The 17,853-nt window shown below is 45.1% G+C and overlaps 1 protein-coding gene across 2 annotated transcripts in view; it reads right to left on the reverse strand.

Annotated features, from left to right (window-relative positions):
• Positions 1–352: 352 nt before the first annotated feature.
• Positions 353–17,853, reverse strand: part of ogfod3 (2-oxoglutarate and iron dependent oxygenase domain containing 3) — a 73,616-nt gene continuing 56,115 nt past the window's right edge. The window contains exons 8-9 of one of the 2 annotated variants that reach the window (XM_080541462.1): positions 8,451–8,574; positions 353–526 (exon numbers count right to left, since the gene is read on the reverse strand). In XM_080541462.1, the coding sequence (XP_080397588.1) occupies positions 375–526; positions 8,451–8,574 (276 nt within the window). In that variant the 3' untranslated portion in view covers positions 353–374. The remainder of the gene's footprint in view (positions 527–8,450; positions 8,575–17,853) is intronic. The other variant, XM_080541463.1, reaches the window with a different exon arrangement.

Genomic DNA, 17,853 nt, shown 5'->3' on the forward strand with positions numbered 1-17,853 from the left:
CCTCCCCTCCCCTCCCCTCTCCTCTCCTCTCCCATCCCCTCCCCTCCCTTCTCCTCTCCACTCCTCTCCCCTCTCCTCCCCTCCCCTCTCCTCTCCTCTCCTCTCCTCTCATCTCCTCTCCTCTCCTCTCCCCTCCCCTCCCCACCTCTCCCCTCCTCTCCCCCCCTCTCCTCCCCTCTCCCCTCCCTTCCACCCTCTCCTCTCCTGTCCCCTCCAATCCTCTCCCCTCCTCTCCTCTCCTCCCCCCCCCTTCCCTCCCCTTCCCTCCCCTCCCCCTCCCCTCCCCCCCCCCTCCTCTCCTCTCCCTCTATCCTCCCCTCCCCTCCTCTCCTCTCCTCTCCTCCAGGGGTCCTCCCAGCCTGTAGGTGGCGATGTCAGACAGTCATGACCTGGGGGAAGGCGGGGTCGGTGATGGCGTGCGCGGGGTCGCAGGTGAAGGACACGGTGATGGCGTAGCGCGTTCCCCAGGACACCTGCTCCACCCGGTGGAGGTTCTCTGTCCCCGAGGAGAAGAAGGACACCCGCCCTGGAGGAGAGAAGAGGAGAGAAGGAGGGATGAGAAGGAGGGAAAGAGTGTGTGGGTGAGAACAGAGAGATAGAGGGAAGAGGAGAGGAGTGGGTCGATGGTTCTTCTAGCTGGTGAAGAGAGACTAAATATGAAGGAATAGAGATACATGAAAACATTTATTAAAAATAAACAGGAGAAGGAGAGAGGGAGAAGAGGGGGATGGAAGGGTCAGAATAAGCAGGACAGAGTGATAGAGGAGACAGAAGGAAGAGTGTAACAGGCCAGAGATGTAGATGTAGAGGTAGATGAAACCTAATCCAGCCCTGATTGACAGACAGGCCCCCCACCGCTTTGGGAAATGGAGACGTGTTGGAATGTCTGAATAAAATAAATATTCTGAATAAAATAAATATTTCTTCACCAAAATAAACCTGAGCTGAGCTGGTTGGAATTCCACCTTCTTTGAGGCCTCTTGAGGATAACAAAAATCTGGAGGGTAAAAAACAAAAGAAGTGCCTGGCCTTCGCCTGGCTGGGTCAGCTAATGAGGAGGAGCTGCAGGGGAAGAAGCGGGTCATATGTTCCTCAACTCCAACAGCAGGTTTGAAAATGTTTGAAACAACCGAAAGTGAGGATTTATGTCATTAAACTTTTAATGAAATGCAGAAATTGTTGCCTGGTTTGTCTGCAGTGCACTCCCCAGGCATTCCCTGGGAGGAAAAGCTGTGTGTGTTTGTGTGTGTGTGTGTGTGTGTGTGTGTGTGTGTGTGTGTGTGTGTGTGTGTGTGTGTGTGTGTGTGTGTGTGTGTGTGTGCACTATATAAATCCCCTTGCTAGCATGTCAGGGGAAATCAGGGTGGATTTCCAGAGTTAGGTAATGACATTTTTACGCTCTGAAAAATGGGGGAATTGAAAAAAAAAAAAATGTCACCCTTCCCTCTGAAGGACAAGGAGGGCCATTTCCCGTGTGGTAGCATTAGCCACGGCTAAGCTAACCAGCAGTCTGCCCCTGTATGAAACGAATCTCTTTGAGTTGTGAATATAAAACACTTCTACGGTGTTTACCATGACAGTCATGGTGGTGGTTGTTGATGCTCCAAATCTGATACGACAAACGCTACGCAACACAACAGCGCAACAGATTAGCAACACAATAAAGTGATGTCGTGGAAGAGCCATCCAGCAGATTTTAGACACTTTCGGATGAAAAAGCTTAAGTTAAATCAAATACTACCGGATCGTTCTTACTCCAATCCGCTCTCTTGATTGGTCATAATGAGTATTGTGATTGTGACTGCTGCTCCAGATAGTGGATGACAGATGAGGAGGACGGGAGCCAATAGGATCATTGGTTTACTGTGTAGAGTCATTCCTCACAGTACATTGGTTTACTGTGTAGAGTCATTCGTTACAGTACATTGGTTTACTGTGTAGAGTCATTCGTTACAGTACATTGGTTTACTGTGTAGAGTCATTCGTTACAGTACATTGGTTTACTGTGTAGAGTCATTCGTTACAGTACATTGGTTTATTGACAGCTGGGCGAAAGGAAAAAAAAGCCTTGCCTAAGCTGTCAGTAAACCAATCGCCCCTATTAGCACAGCTCATCATAACAAAACTACTTACTTTTCAATACTTTATGAGTCTTGAAGGAGCTATGAAGGAGATATGAAGGAGGTATGAAGGAGTTATGAAGGAGTTATGAAGGAGTTATGAAGGAGTTATGAAGGAGTTATGAAGGAGATATGAAGGAGATATGAAGGAGGTATGAAGGAGTTATGAAGGAGGTATGAAGGAGTTATGAAGGAGTTATGAAGGAGTTATGAAGGAGATATGAAGGAGTTATGAAGGAGTTATGAAGGAGATATGAAGGAGGTATGAAGGAGATATGAAGGGCATATGAAGGAGGTATGAAGGAGGTATGAAGGAGATATGAAGGAGTTATGAAGGAGTTATGAAGGAGATATGAAGGAGTTATGAAGGAGTTATGAAGGAGATATGAAGGAGGTATGAAGGAGGTATGAAGGAGATATGAAGGAGATATGAAGAAGATATGAAGGAGATATGAAGGAGTTATGAAGGAGATATTAAGGAGTTATGAAGGAGTTATGAAGGAGATATGAAGGAGATATGAAGGAGTTATGAAGGAGATATGAAGGAGTTATGAAGGAGATATGAAGGAGTTATGAAGGAGTTATGAAGGAGTTATGAAGGAGATATGAAGGAGTTATGAAGGAGATATGAAGGAGTTATGAAGGAGATATGAAGGAGATATGAAGGAGTTATGAAGGAGATATGAAGGAGATATGAAGGAGTTATGAAGGAGATATGAAGGAGATATGAAGGAGTTATGAAGGAGATATGAAGGAGTTATGAAGGAGTTATGAAGGAGATATGAAGGAGATATGAAGGAGTTATGACGGAGATATGAAGGAGGTATGAAGGAGTTATGAAGGAGATATGAAGGAGATATGAAGGAGTTATGAAGGAGATATGAAGGAGATATGAAGGAGTTATGAAGGAGATATGAAGGAGTTATGAAGGAGTTATGAAGGAGATATGAAGGAGATATGAAGGAGTTATGACGGAGATATGAAGGAGGTATGAAGGAGTTATGAAGGAGATATGAAGGAGATATGACGGAGATATGAAGGAGGTATGAAGGAGTTATGAAGGAGATATGAAGGAGATATGAAGGAGATATGACGGAGATATGAAGGAGTTATGACGGAGATATGAAGGAGGTATGAAGGAGTTAAGAAGGAGATATGACGGAGATATGAAGGAGGTATGAAGGAGTTATGAAGGAGATATGAAGGAGATATGAAGGAGATATGAAGGAGTTATGAAGGCCCTCAACTGGCACAGGCTCTGTCATTACTGGTGTCTCAGGGCTGGACTGAAGCTGCCTCGCTGAATATAAACAGTACAATAAAATGGTAAATGGACTGACTTATATAGCGCCTTATTCCAAAGCGCTTAACAACGGCCTCTCATTCACCCATTCACACACACATTCACACACCTGTGGCGGCAAGCTGCCATGCAAGGCGCCGGGCCCGCTCATTGCAGGAGCAATTTTGGAGTTCAGTGTCTTGCCCAAGGACACCTCGACGTGGGTTTGAACCACCAATCTGCCGACCTTGCGATCATTAGACGCCGGCTCTACCTCCTGAGCCACAGACTCTACCTCCACCAGCCTCTACCTCCTGAGCCACAGCCTCTACCTCCACCAGCCTCTACCTCCACCAGCCTCTACCTCCTGAGCCACAGCCTCTACCTCCACCAGCCTCTACCTCCTGAGCCACAGCTTCTACCTCCACCAGCCTCTACCTCCACCAGCCTCTACCTCCACCAGCCTCTACCTCCTGAGCCACAGCCTCTACCTCCACCAGCCTCTACCTCCTGAGCCACAGCCTCTACCTTCACCAGCCTCTACCTCCTGAGCCACAGCCTCTACCTCCACCAGCCTCTACCTCAGCCAGCCACAGCCTCTACCTCCTGAGCCACAGCCTCTACCTTCACCAGCCTCTACCTCCTGAGCCACAGCCTTTACCTCCACCAGCCTCTACCTCCACCAGCCTCTACCTCCTGCGCCACAGCCGCCCCCCCAGAATATGAAGGAAGCGCAAAGTGTGTGTGGCACAAAGTTCCAGTCCTGTTCTAACGTGACTCATCCAAGCTACCTGGGTCACCGTTAAAGAAACACCCCCACTCTCATCAGGCAGGACAGAAGCATCAATACCCTCGGTGGTGCAAACCCTCCCTCCCACACAGCGACTACTCATTAACCTGAAGATTAATCTACAGAGAGGCCGAGGTGACACTCTGGTGCTTCTTGAGAACACTGATGATCTGGTATTTGGAACACACAGTTAACCTGGATGGGTTTTCTTCCGCGGCTGAACCGTTCAAAAGACCTGGGAGAGGAACGGGGGCGGATAAGAGGTTGTTAATCCCACCCCACGTTGACATAATATGCTGCTTATGCATCTGAGACTCTAACATGTGTGACTACAACGATGAATTATGATTATGATTATTATTATTATATAACAGGGAATTGAAGAGTGAAGAGGTGGATCACACAAGATGGGTGGTTATGTAATATGATTTTAAACGGTATAATCTGTATCCCGTATATATACACGGTGTGACTAGGGTGATGTACATGCAGACCCCTGGGGTTTGGTAATTAAATTCCCGTTGTGTGTTCATGACGCACGGCAAAGAATACCATGTAGAATAATATTCCTATATCATAGAGTATGTTCTCTGAAACACCAGTTAATAATATGATATATAATAATAATATTCATATATCATAGAACATGATGCATAATAATATTCATATATCATAGAACATGATGTATAATAATATTCATATATAATAGAACATGATGTATAATAATGCATCATGGTGCATCAGGGGAGGGTTCAGGTGAAGATAAGTGAAATCACGGAGGTAAGAACAGCGTAGCGTGATTATGATTATGGGACTGATGATCACACAGCTACATCCCTCTGCTGCCGTCTCTCCTCCTGCTGCCTGATCTCTCCATTCCTGATCTCTCCATCCCTGATCTCTCCATCCCTCTGTCACCCCGGAGTTTCTCTGCGTCTCTCTGCCTCCCTCCTCAGAGTTTGTCTGATTGTCTGCCTGCGGTTTTAATTACAGCCTGTGATGTCAGTAGCAGTAATTATCTGGGTGGAGACCTCAGGCTCTCGTCAGCCCAGACAGCAGGGCTTCTCACGCAGTATCACACAACAGCAGAGGGGCGTACGGCCTGGCTGTGGGGGGGAGAGGGGAGGCAGCCCACTCACTTACTCTCAGTTTGCTAAACGACTGCCTAAGTGACGCCTCCTCATGAGAAAGACACCCTGTAGACGTTGTCAACAAGTTGGTATTTTACTCTCTTTTTTTCACTACCTCACTCACTCACTCTCTCACTCACTCACTCACTCACTCACTCACTCACTCACTCACTCACTCACTCACTCACTCACTCACTCACTCACTCACTCACTCACTCACTCACTCACTCACTCACTCACTCACTCACTCACTCACTCACTCACTCACTCACTCACTCACTCACTCACTCACACACACACACACACACACACACACACACACACACACACACACACACACACACACACACACACACACACACACACACACTGACTCACTCACTCACTCACAAACACTCACTCACTCACTCACTCACTCACAAACACACACTCACTCACTCACAAACACACACTCACTCACACATACACTCACTCACTCACTCACTCACTCACTCACCCATTCACTCTCTCACTCACTCACACTCTCTCCCTCCCTCACTTCCTCCCTCCCTCCCTCCCTGTCTCCGGTCTCCTAGAGTGTCAAGTCTAAAGCAGTCGTGCAGCTTTAGACGGTGCAGTCGTGAAAAGCACGGTCTCCGAAGCCTTTGAGTTTGGAGGGTGGGACAGTGAAGGGAACAGTGGATGAGGATGGGAGGGTACGGGTAGGGCGGTGGGGGAGAAGGAGGTCAGTCAGTAGTGCTGGGCGCATCAGCCAATGGCTGCTTGACACGTTAGTTACTTGACAGTTTCACTGTCCTCTGATGCGGTTAGCTGATGTGTTAAACACTATCCAGGCGTTAGTAGATCTGGCGTTGTAGCTGGCCTGGAGCGAGTGTTCGTGAGGGTGGTGTGTTACACCAGAGAGACAGAAAGACAGAAAGAAATATCTGTATTTTGTCTTTTTAGTTGTTTTTTTCCTTCTATCACGGAGACTGCCAATGGCCCCGGGCCTGAGCTAGATTACTCTTCCTGCTACAACTGGTGAACTGATGATTCACTTGCTTAGTCAAATGTATTGATTGTAAGTCGCTTTGGAATAAGGCGTCTGCTAAATGCCCAAAATGTAAATGTAAATGTAAAGCATGTCATTCCAGCCTTGTACCACTTCTCTGACGGTAGCAAGGTGAAAGAAGTGACTTTAGTGAGGAGAACATTGTGAATAACATCATGCATTATGCATGTCTCCCTCTCTCTTCCCTTCTCTCTGTGAGCAGTGGAAATCAGTCATATGAAGATTATCCCTCTTCCCCTCTCTCTCTCTCTCTCTCTCTCTCTCTCTCTCTCTCTCTCTCTCTCTCTCTCTCTCTCTCTCTCTCTCTCTCACTCACCCACACCCTCTCTCTCTCTTTCCCCCCCTCTCCCTCTCTCCAGGCAGTTGCACTGACACTCACGCTCCAAATCACTGCGGTTCATTTGGAACACGCTTGTCTCCCTCCTGTCTGTCACATGTAGAGGAGTTCAGACCAGGTGTGTCAGCCTCTCTGTCAATGTCTCCACAGGGGGGGGGGGGGGGGGGTAGGTAGAAAGTAACAGAGAGAGCAAGAAAGGAAGGCGGAAACAGAGGGATGGAAAGAGAGACAGAGGAACCCGTTTCAAATGCAAGGCAGGGAGGGAGGGATGGAGGGATGGATCCCAGCGATAGAGAGATCAGAGATAGATAGAGAGAGAGAGAGAGAGAGAGAGAGAGGTAGGTAGGTAGATATAGGTAGGTAGGTAGATATAGGTAGGTAGGTAGGTATACTGTAGGTAGCAGTGGAGGCTGGTGACTTCCAGAATTGAGGAGGCCAATTTTTTTCCGCTTGCTCGCTTCACTCGCGATGGAATGTTCCGTTCTTCTTATCTCTGAAGAAATGACATTGCTGTAAGTCTATGAGCCTGCCTGATAATTAACTCAACTTTTAAAAAAATATATTTATATTAAATATATTGAATAAAACTACATTTGATAAAGAAACTGTTACTCATCTTTTTTATACAGTATGCTAAACTTGATTAAATTGATGATTACATGTTGAAGCTGTAGAAGAAGAAGAAGAATGAAAAATGTAGGCTAAACAAAAAAAAAATGTAACCACATAATTATCAAATTCCTGCCTTTTACACATGTTCACTGGGCATTTATATTACATCCAAATGTCATTTCTCAACTTAATTATCAGGCAGGCTCATAGACTTACAGCAATGTCATTTCTTCAGGCAGGCACATAGGCTAAGCTCTGCACAATGAATTCCATCAATCAGAACTTTCTGATTGTAGCTTACACTCCAAATAGTATGCCTTTGGCCAGCACAAAGACAGATAAGAAGAACAGGGAACATTCCAACGCGAGTGAAGCGAGCAAGCGGAAAAAAATTGGCCTCCTCGAAATCGACTACATTAAAAATAAAACTGTTCAATAAATCCTAAATGTTGTCTACCTATTCGATGTATAAATCGCGCCAGAATCTCGCCGACTTCCGAGGTCATTTTAAGCAAAAGTATTTGGCCAAATGAGCAATTATTTTCAGGGATAATAGCCATGGGTGTTCTAGACGTGTCCTGCAAAGGACAAGTTGACAGGACATAGCCACTATGGCGAGTGTTTCTTTGACTGAAGTAACTGGCGAATTCTCTATGGAGGAGCCTCCACTGATAGGTAGGTAGGTAGGTAGGTAGGTAGGTAGGTAGGTAGATATAGGTAGGTAGGAACAGTTTCTCCAGCCTCCAGCCCCCCAGCCTCCACAGGCCAATCAGACACCACTTAAACAGCCTTAAATCTGGACAGCTGCCAACCCACTTACTGATCTAGTCAACACAAATACACTTAGCAGACTGCATACTCCCCACCACACTGCTCAGCACTGATTACTACCAAGCTAATTGTCTCAAGTACGATTCATCACTCTTTGACGGGGGAGGATACTGTCAATGTTGTTTGGCTGTTCTGTTCTGTTCTGTTCTGTGTATGAGGCTATCTGCTCATATTTACAAGGGTCAGGGGTCTCCTGGGTAGTAGGGGGGGGGGGGGTCGTTTTTGTTGGTTTATGTCTGTTATGCGGGGAAGAAATAAGTAAAATAATAAAAAAATACGAGCGTGGGGATGTTTTACCTGCGCGAGGTTCCACGGTCCGGTTGCCGTTGGCGTCCATGAAGATGAATCTCCCTCCGGTGAAATCTGTCCCGTAGTCAGACAGGTAGAGAAGGGACGTGTAGTCGAAGGAACCATAGGTCACCTGACACAGAGAGAGAGAGAGAGAGAGAGAGAGAGAGAGAGAGAGAGAGAGAGAGAGAGAGAGAGACAGACAGACAGACAGAGAGAGAGAGACAGAGAAAGGGAGAGAGAGAGAGACAGAGGGAGAAAGAGAGAGAGACAGAGAGAGAAAGGGAAAGGGAGAGAGAGAGAGACAGAGGGAGAAAGAGAGAGAGCGAGAGAAAGGGAGAGAGAGAGACAGAGGGAGAAAGAGAGACAGATGGAGAAAGAGAGAGAGACAGAGAGAAAGAGAGCGAGAGAGAAAGAGAGAGAGCAAGAGAGAGAGAGAGAGAAAGGGAAAGAGCGAGAGAGAGAGATAACAGCGATAATTCTGATTGACTTCATCTACAGCATCTGTCCATTATTCAACCTGGAGAGTTCTTAGAGATGGTCGACTCTTTTACGAGGCGAGTCGTGGACAAGAACCAACATCACAAGCATCCGTACAGACGGGCGGGTGGTGGGAGTGTCATGGGCCACAGAGAGTCCACCCTATCCATTCGTTATGGGATTGAGCCAACGGTTTCTCAACCGTGGTGTTTGGTAATTGAGTGCTGTGTTCATGAGTTATGCCAAGCACATGCACGGCAAAGAACATGATGTATATAATATTAATAATTCATAGAACATGATGTATATAATATTGATATATCATAGAACATGATGTATAATAATATTGATATATCATAGTATGGAGTATGTTCTCTTTTCTGTTGGTCCATTCCTCCAATTCGAAACAAGGGTTCTTATTAAGCTGCTAGGTTGTAATGTTCAATCGATTTTCAGAAGTCAAGGCCGATCAACGTTTCGATCATTGTAACGTTTTGGTAATTTCTTGTTTCGCAACAGTCATGATGAAACACTAACACTTCCATCCATGTCTTTTTTATTCATTTCTGTTATCTTGTTCATTATCTTATTAAATGTTTATTTATATACATTACCATCAAAAGTTTGGGGTCACCCAGACAATTTCGTGTTTTCCATGAAAACTCACACTTTTATTTATCAAATGAGTTGCAAAATGAATAGAAAATAATATAGTCAAGACATTGACAAGGTTAGAAATACCGGTAATGATTTTTAATTTTGTCCTTCAAACTTTTGTCCTTCAAAAAATGTTGTCCTTCAAACTTCTAGCTGTTAATTTGTTGAAGTAATCTGAAGAAATTTCACCCCACGCTTCCTGAAGCACCTCCCACAAGTTGGATTGGCTTGATAGGCACTTCTTGCATACCATACGGTCAAGCTGCTCCCACAACAGCTCAATGGGGTTGAGATCTGGTGACTCCGCTGGCCACTCCATTACAGACAGAATACTAGCTGCCTGCTTCTTCCCTAAATAGTTCTTGCATAATTTGGAGGTGTGCTTTGGGTCATTGTCCTGTTGTAGGAGGAAATTGGCTCCAATCAAGCGCTGTCCACAGGGTATGGCATGGCGTTGCAAAATTGAGTGATAGCCTTCCTTATTCAAAATCCCTTTTACCTTGTACAAATCTCCCACGTTACCAGCACCAAAGCAGCCCCAGACCATCACGTTACCTCCACCATGCTTGACAGATGGAGTCAGGCACTCTTCCAGCATCTTTTCACTTGTTCTGCATCTCACAAATGTTCTTCTGTGTGATCCAAACACCTCAAACTTCGATTCGTCTGTCCATAACACTTTTTTCCAATCTTCCTCTGTCCAATGTCTGTGTTCTTTTGCTTTTGCTTTTCCTTTTATTGGCCAGTCTCAGATATGGCTTTTTCCACTCTGCCTAGAAGGCCAGCATCTCGGAGTCGCCTCTTCACTGTAGACGTTGACACTGACGTTTTGCGGGTACCATTTAATGAAGCTGCAGGTTTAGGACCTGTGAGGTGTCTATTTCTCAAACTAGAGACTCTAATGTACTTGTCTTCTTGCTCAGTTGTGCACCGGGGCCTCCCACTTCTCTTTCTACTCTGGTTAGAGCCTGTTGGTGCTGTTCTCTGAAGGGAGTAGTACACACCGTTGTCGGAAATGTTCAGTTTCTTGGCAATTTCTCGCATGGAATAGCCTTAATTTCTAAGAACAAGAATAGACTGTCGAGTTTCATATGAAAGTTCTCTTTTTCTGACCATTTTGAGAGTATAAATGAAGAACAAATGTGATGCTCCAGATACTCAACTAGCTCAAAGGAAGGCCAGTTTTATAGCTTCTCTAACCAGCAAAACCGTTTTCAGCTGTGCTAACGTAATTGCACAAGGATTTTCAAGGTTTTTCTAATCATCCATTAGCTTTCTAACACGATTAGCAAACACAATGTACCATTAGAACACTGGAGTGAGAGTTGCTGGAAATGGGCCTTTATACCCCTATGTAGATATTCCATTAAAAACCAGACGTTTGAATAGTCATTTACCACATTAAGAATGTATAGAGCAGTGAGAGCAGTATAGAGCATTGATTCGTGGCGGGCCGCCACAAATACATTTTCTCCGCCACTAATTGATTCAGTCCACTTTGATTCAGGCTGCGCAACGAGAAAGGTAGCGAGGTGTTATGACCGGAGAACTGAAAAAAAGTAGATTGAAGATTTCGGCCGCTTTCAGACCTACATTTCGTTCCGATTTAGGGTGTAGTAAGTTACAATATGTTACAATGTTGCAATTAACCTCGTCTCGGTTTGTGTTCGCGAGGCGACGCGCTTGCAAAACAGTTTTGTGATTGGTCCAAATTCAACAGATTTCAGGAAATCCCTCTCCTCTACCTCTCTCTTTTCTTTTCTTTTTGATTTTATCCCTTTTTCACCCAATTTAGTATCCAATTATACCCAACCTAGTGTCCAATTATCCCCTGTCGCCTATTGCGTAGGATCGGCCGCACGCGCACCCCGTGGCCGGCAGCCCAGATGAGAGCCGATAGACTAGCTACCGGCCCCTCGAGCCCAACACTGTTATTCCGGCACCAGACGGGGGCGGTGTTGCGCGACGGATCCTTATCCGGAAATAGCCTATACCACCCTCGGGAGCGGCCGTCCAATATGCTGCTCCCCGTGGGCCCCGGCCATTTAATCCCGTATCCTAATCGAAAATGGAACATCATCAGCGACGGCTGTGCATTTACTGCTGTTCTCTGGTTCATGTTCTTATAACAGTGCTCAGTATACAAGTATTTTAAATGAACATTCGTAATGTAGGCCTAGTCTCTGATGTTCATGGTCAACTAAATCAGGCTATTTTGTGAAACAAATGATGTTCCCGCAAATGGGTTAACCGGGCAGCCTCGCACCTAACGCTAGCTTCGAACTATTCATAGCATAAACGTTGGTAAATGTCATAAACGACACAGTATTGGCAGGGGGAAAGAAGGGGAGTCAAATTTTTATTGACAACGGATTTACATGCTGGAAAACATGCAGGTAAAGTTCAGGGAACATTTGGACAATAAGAGACACAACGGAGCTGTGGTCGCATGGTCTAATTACAGGGCAATATGCGCTGGGCAAAAAGTATCTATTGCCTCTAAAATCATCACGAACAGAATGGCGGAGGTACGGGAAAACAGGGCTCATGTCGGTGTCATACAAAGGTAAGAGTTGGTTTTCTTTAACTCAGCTGATAGCATTACCTTGCTGTTGATTGTTTACCGAATGCTCCATCTGACTGTCACACTGTGATTTTACTTGTGTAAACAGAAACATTAGCCGGTTTTGTGCGTGTACTCTCATGTAGGCCTACTTCGTATTGATGAGCTGATGATCTTTCATTGTGTGTGTGTGTGTGTGTGTGTGTGTGTATGTATGTATGTGACTGTCAGTCACAAGTTTATATTCTACGGATGTTGTTCAGTGCTGTATGTGCGTTCCCAGTTCCATGTGTACTCTACTCTTGTGTACTTCATATTCGATGAGCTGATGATCTTTCTGTGTGTGTGTGTGTGTGTGTGTGTGTGTGTCAGTGTCTTGGGCGTATCTGTCAGTCACATGTATGCGCGTTCCGCATGTTCTGCTGCAGCTGTAGGATATCTTGGTATTTGATCACCTTCTATATAAAATCACCTTTAATGACTTAACCGCTATTTAAAAAAAATTATGTTGCCACCCTTTAGTTTTTGGTGAAATTACGTCTTTGTTTTGAGCGCCAGTGCTTCGCGTGCAAAAACTGCCCACCCCTCCACTAATGTCCAAAATCCTGGAGGAAACACTGTAGAGTGTAATTCTTTTTTTTTCTTTTTTATATCAAATGCTTTATTTTCAAAATATTGTCTTTTTTGAACACAGCACAGTTGTAGTTAACAACAAACATTTGCTCCCACCCCCCACCTCCCCGGTCAATCCTTGCACCAAACAAAGTATACTTATGTACAGATCTTCTTGATCAGATGAAAAGAAAATGCCACAGGGTGTCCACATTAATTATAGTGTCATATTGAAAGAAAAAGAAAAAAGAAAAGAAAAGTAAATATGCAATTATAAAAAAGAAAAAAAAGAAAAGGGAAGTTTCAACAACTCAAAACGCATCTCAACAGGACAGCATGTCTGGATCTAACTCCTGAAAGTATTCTAAGAAGGGCCCCTACACCTTATCAAATTTCTTATTTAAGTGAGTTATTGAGTAACGTATTTTCTCTAATTTAAGACAGGACATAATGTCCCTAAGCCATTGAGCATGAGTGGGCCGGGCTGCACTCTTCCATCTCAGCAGGATAGCCCTTCTAGCCAAAAGAGAGGCCAACGCCAGAGTACAGCGCTGGGTAGGGGTGAAGAGTGTATCGTCCTCCACAGCGGTACTGTAGTATATTTTGGCACAGACACATGCACATGAACCATATAAACTATATAAGAATGTATAAACTATATAAGAATGTATAAACTATATAAGAATGTAAAACTATATAAGAATGTAAAACTATATAAGAATGTATAAACTATATAAGAATGTATAAACTATATAAGAATGTAAAACTATATAAGAATGTATAAACTATATAGTTTGCCTTTTGCTATAAGGCCTCCTGGCTGATAGGGTAAGGTTTACGACCCTTTGTTAAAGCCATGTGGGCATTCTAAAATGGCCTCTTGTGATCTGTGCCCAACCTATAACCTAGGTGACATCATCTAAGTCTGCCTATTTTTCACACCTCGAGCATCCCTACAGTAAAACTGATAGGGCCATTGTTGAAGCTATATTTGCATACCAGAAGGTATAAAGGTGGGAACAGATGAAACCAACGGTCTCTCTCATCCCAGCAAGCCTCATCACCAGCATCAGCTCTCCTTGTAAACTGTACCTTTGTTTAATAAATAGTCTTAAAACTCAGAAGTTTATTCGTGATCCATCTCAAACAAGTTACTTAAGAAGAAACAACAGTACCAAAAAGGGCAATCAAAGGGTTAGGTTCTAACTCTGCCCTTGTAACCTGGGACAACGTACCAAACACCTCTCTCCAGTATTTCTCTAAGCTGGGGCATGTCCAGAACATGTGGATAAGGGTTGCATCCTCGATTTTACATCTGTCACAACTAGTGTTGTTCCGATACCGATACTGGTATCGGCATGGCCACCGATACGCACAAAAATGCTGGTATCGGTATCGGCGAGTACTAACAAATATATAACACCCGATACCAAACGTTCACTATCGCGGAAAAACAAACACGCAACTGTGGTTGTCGAGGAGAGGAGCGGTGGAGCAGCGAGGCTCACCTCAGGTAACCTGCTGTCCCTTCCAGCTGCTCAGAGCCCAAGCTAAGCTATGCTACCGGGGCAACGTTCGGAAAGTCCCCCTGAGAGCGCCGGAGCGCACACTGGGCTCCGACGTCATAAACGGACCGAGGAATCCGATTGGACAAGAGGCGTTCTACGAGTGCCGATCAGTTTCCCAGAGCGACTTTTACCAACGCAGCCCTCAGACATATAGGGCCAGTTTCACAGACAAGGCTTAAGCCTAATCCTGGACTAAAAAGCATCTTCAATGGAGATTTTACATTGAAAGTGTGATTTAGTCCAGGACTAGGCTTAAGCCTTGTCTGTGAAACCGGCCCATAGACTACGCCACTCCGCTTAAAGCGATACAACCCACAGCCAAGATAGGACACATTTTACAGGAAAAACATATCGACCTTAATCGATATTTATTTCGGTTGCACAGTCTAGCACCGCCACCGGCGTGCTGGAGAGAGTTCAAATAATAATAATAATGTCCGCGCGGCCGCTTCTCCGAGTCCCGCCCAGCTGTTCCCCTTTCGGGATAGTTCTCGGCTCCGTCTCCGCGCCACACCCCCTTTCGGGATCTGCTGTTGTGGCTCTCCGTGTCTCTCTCTCTCCGTCTCTTTCTCTCTCTCTCTCTCTCTCCGTCTCTCTCTCTCTCCATCTCTCCGTCTCTCTCTCTCTCTCTCTCTCTCTCTCTCTCTCTCTCTCTCTCTCTCTCTGTCTGTCTGTCTGTCTGTCTCCGTGCGGCAGGTACTTCCTGCCTCCTTCCTTCTCCCGAGGAGAAGTTTTCTCTATGTTTGTTTGAATTGTTTACATATGCAGAACACAGAACACACATGCATTAGTGGTGCAGGAAGGCCTACTGTCACAGCGGAGTGTGTGCGACGCGCTGGCCAATGGGAGAAAGATCATCGGCCACTTCAAGCATTCCCCACTGGCCACTTCACGTCTGCAAACTGTACAGACTGAACTTGGAATGCCAATTTTTTATTTTTTTTTTTTTCTTCTTCCAAACGCCGTGGTATCGGATCGGTACTCGGTATCGGCAAGTACTGCACGGTCAGGTATCGGTATCGGTATCGGGATCAAAAAATGGTATCGGAACAACACTAGTCACAACGGGGATCCACCTCTGGGTACATAAGAGATCATTTGGTCTGGGATATATGGGCTCTGTGCACTACTTTAAATTGGATTAGACTGTGACGTGCGCATAGTGATGTCGTGTTCACAATACCGAATATTATGTCCCATACTTCCTCCGTTATCGTGAGGCTCAGGTCTTGTTCCCAAGCGGCCTTGATCTTATCTAGAGGAGCTTGTCTTATGTCTGATAGCCTGAGGTATATTTCAGATATCAGTCCACTGCACAGAGGGTCTAAACACAACAACAGCTCTGCTGTGTTATGAAGCACTTGAATTTTGGACCATTGGGACTGACTATAGCGTCATATACCATCAACGACATGGAATATGTCAAAATGCAGCACTATCATGCACAGATCAGCCTTATAACATGTAATGTTAGACATATATGACGTTAGACAGGGAGTGCAGATTTATTTTTATGGCGTTCAGAAATGAACGATATGAGGCTGGAAGGGAAAAATCACAGTATACCCACTAGAAAAAACTAGACTACACCACTGACTACTGGGTTATACATTTCACCTTTAGAGGGGAGGGGAAGCGGTGAGCCGAGAAGTGATGCGACAGATAGAGCATTGGAGGAGCTTAGCTCCATCTTCACCCACGGTGGAGGATCCTCACTACCGTGGTAGTGTGACCAGAATGTGACACAGCGTATGTTGGCTGCCCAGTAGTAGTATCGAAAATGTTGTAGGGCCATACCTCCCTCGCTCTTGGGTTTCTGAAGTTGCACTTTATTTAGCCTCGGATGCTTGCCCTTCCATATGTATAATGAAATGATCGAGTCTAGTGAATTGAAAAAGGGTTTGGGAAAGAATACCGGTATGCATTGGAAAAGATAAAGAAATTTGGGGATGATTGTCATTTTAATGGATTAATACGGCCAACCAATGTTGTGGAAAGATGTGTCCACTGTGTTAGATAATGCTTCACCTGTGTTAACATGGTGGCAAAGTTTCCTTTGTAAATGTCTTTATACTTTTTAGTTATTACAATACAGAGATAAGTACATTTATCCCGCACTATCTGGAATGGAAGATTTTTGAGTGTCGCCGCTGACATCTCCCCCCCAATAGGGAAGAGCTCACTCTTGTGTAGATTTAGTTTGTAACCTCAAAAACAGCTAAACTGGGCAAGTAGTGACAGCGTGGGTGGAAGCGAGGTGTCCAGGTACGATATATAAACCAATAGGTCGTCCGCATATAGCGATACTTTATGATCTGTTCTGGGCCTCCAAATTCCCTCTACATCACCCATGTTTCGGATCGCAATTGCCAGGGGCTCGATGGCCAGATCGATCTGGCGGGTTCCCCGTTGGAGGTTGAAGGGCCGAGACTGCTGAGAGTTGGTTAATACTGTGGCAGTCGGACATAGGTATAACAGTTTAATCCACGCAATACATTTCGGTCCAAAATCACATTATGTTTAGTAGACGTCTAATGTTAGAGTACATGATGTTTAGTAGACGTCTAATGTTAGAGTACATGATGTTTAGTAGACGTCTAATGTTAGAGTACATGATGTTTAGTAGATGTCTAATGTTAGAGTACGAGTGTCGGTTTTTAATGAAGCCAGTCTGGTCTTCCGATATGATCCGTGGTAGGACATTCTCCATCCTCCGGGCCAGTATCTTGGCATCTACATTAATGAGGGAGACCAGCCTGTAGGAGGCGCAATCCGCCGGGTCTTTACCCTTCTTAGGGATGAGGATAATGCACGCTTCATTGAAGGAGGGTGGAAGTTTACATTGTTTGAATGAGTCTGGTAACACTGTACTGAGTTGGGGCGAAATCAGTGGGGAGAATGCTTTGTAGTATTCAACAGGGAACCCATCAGGCCCAGGAGACTTCCCAGATTGTAAGGAGGAGATTGCTGAGGCTCTCCTCATGTGTGATGGGCTCCTCCAGTCTCTCTCTGTCCTCAGCAGTGTTGCCAACTCCTCTGTAATGGAAGTAGCTGTTGGCTCTCCCAAAAGTAGCTAGAAGTAGCTAGATGATGTAATCAACTAATTTGCATAATATGCAATTCTGAAAGGCTAAATGAATAGAAAAAGGCTGACCAGGTTTACAAACTAACTATTTACGTATTTACGAGCGGGTGGACCTGAGAGGGTGTGACTCATGCGAGACTGAGACAGAGTGAACCGTTTGAGATATATTTGAGTGTGAAACTAAAAGACAGAGTGAATATTATTTAATAATACCTACAAATATTATACTGAACTGTACAAAATCATTGTTGTGACTGGACGTTAGCTGCGCGCGCGATTCATTTGCAGGCAGCTCTTGCTCAGAGCAGTCTGCTGCAGCAAGACTGCGAGGCTGCTATCAGACTGGCAGCGTGAGTGAGTGAGTGTTGAGGGAGAGAGGAGGAGATGGCAACCCTCTCTGTAGGCTAACCTCTCTGTAGGCTAACTTCGCTGTAGGCTACCTTATTT

Source organism: Nansenia antarctica, assembly GCF_963989245.1.
Source record: "Nansenia antarctica genome assembly, chromosome: 11".
Lineage (NCBI taxonomy): Eukaryota > Metazoa > Chordata > Actinopteri > Argentiniformes > Microstomatidae > Nansenia > Nansenia antarctica.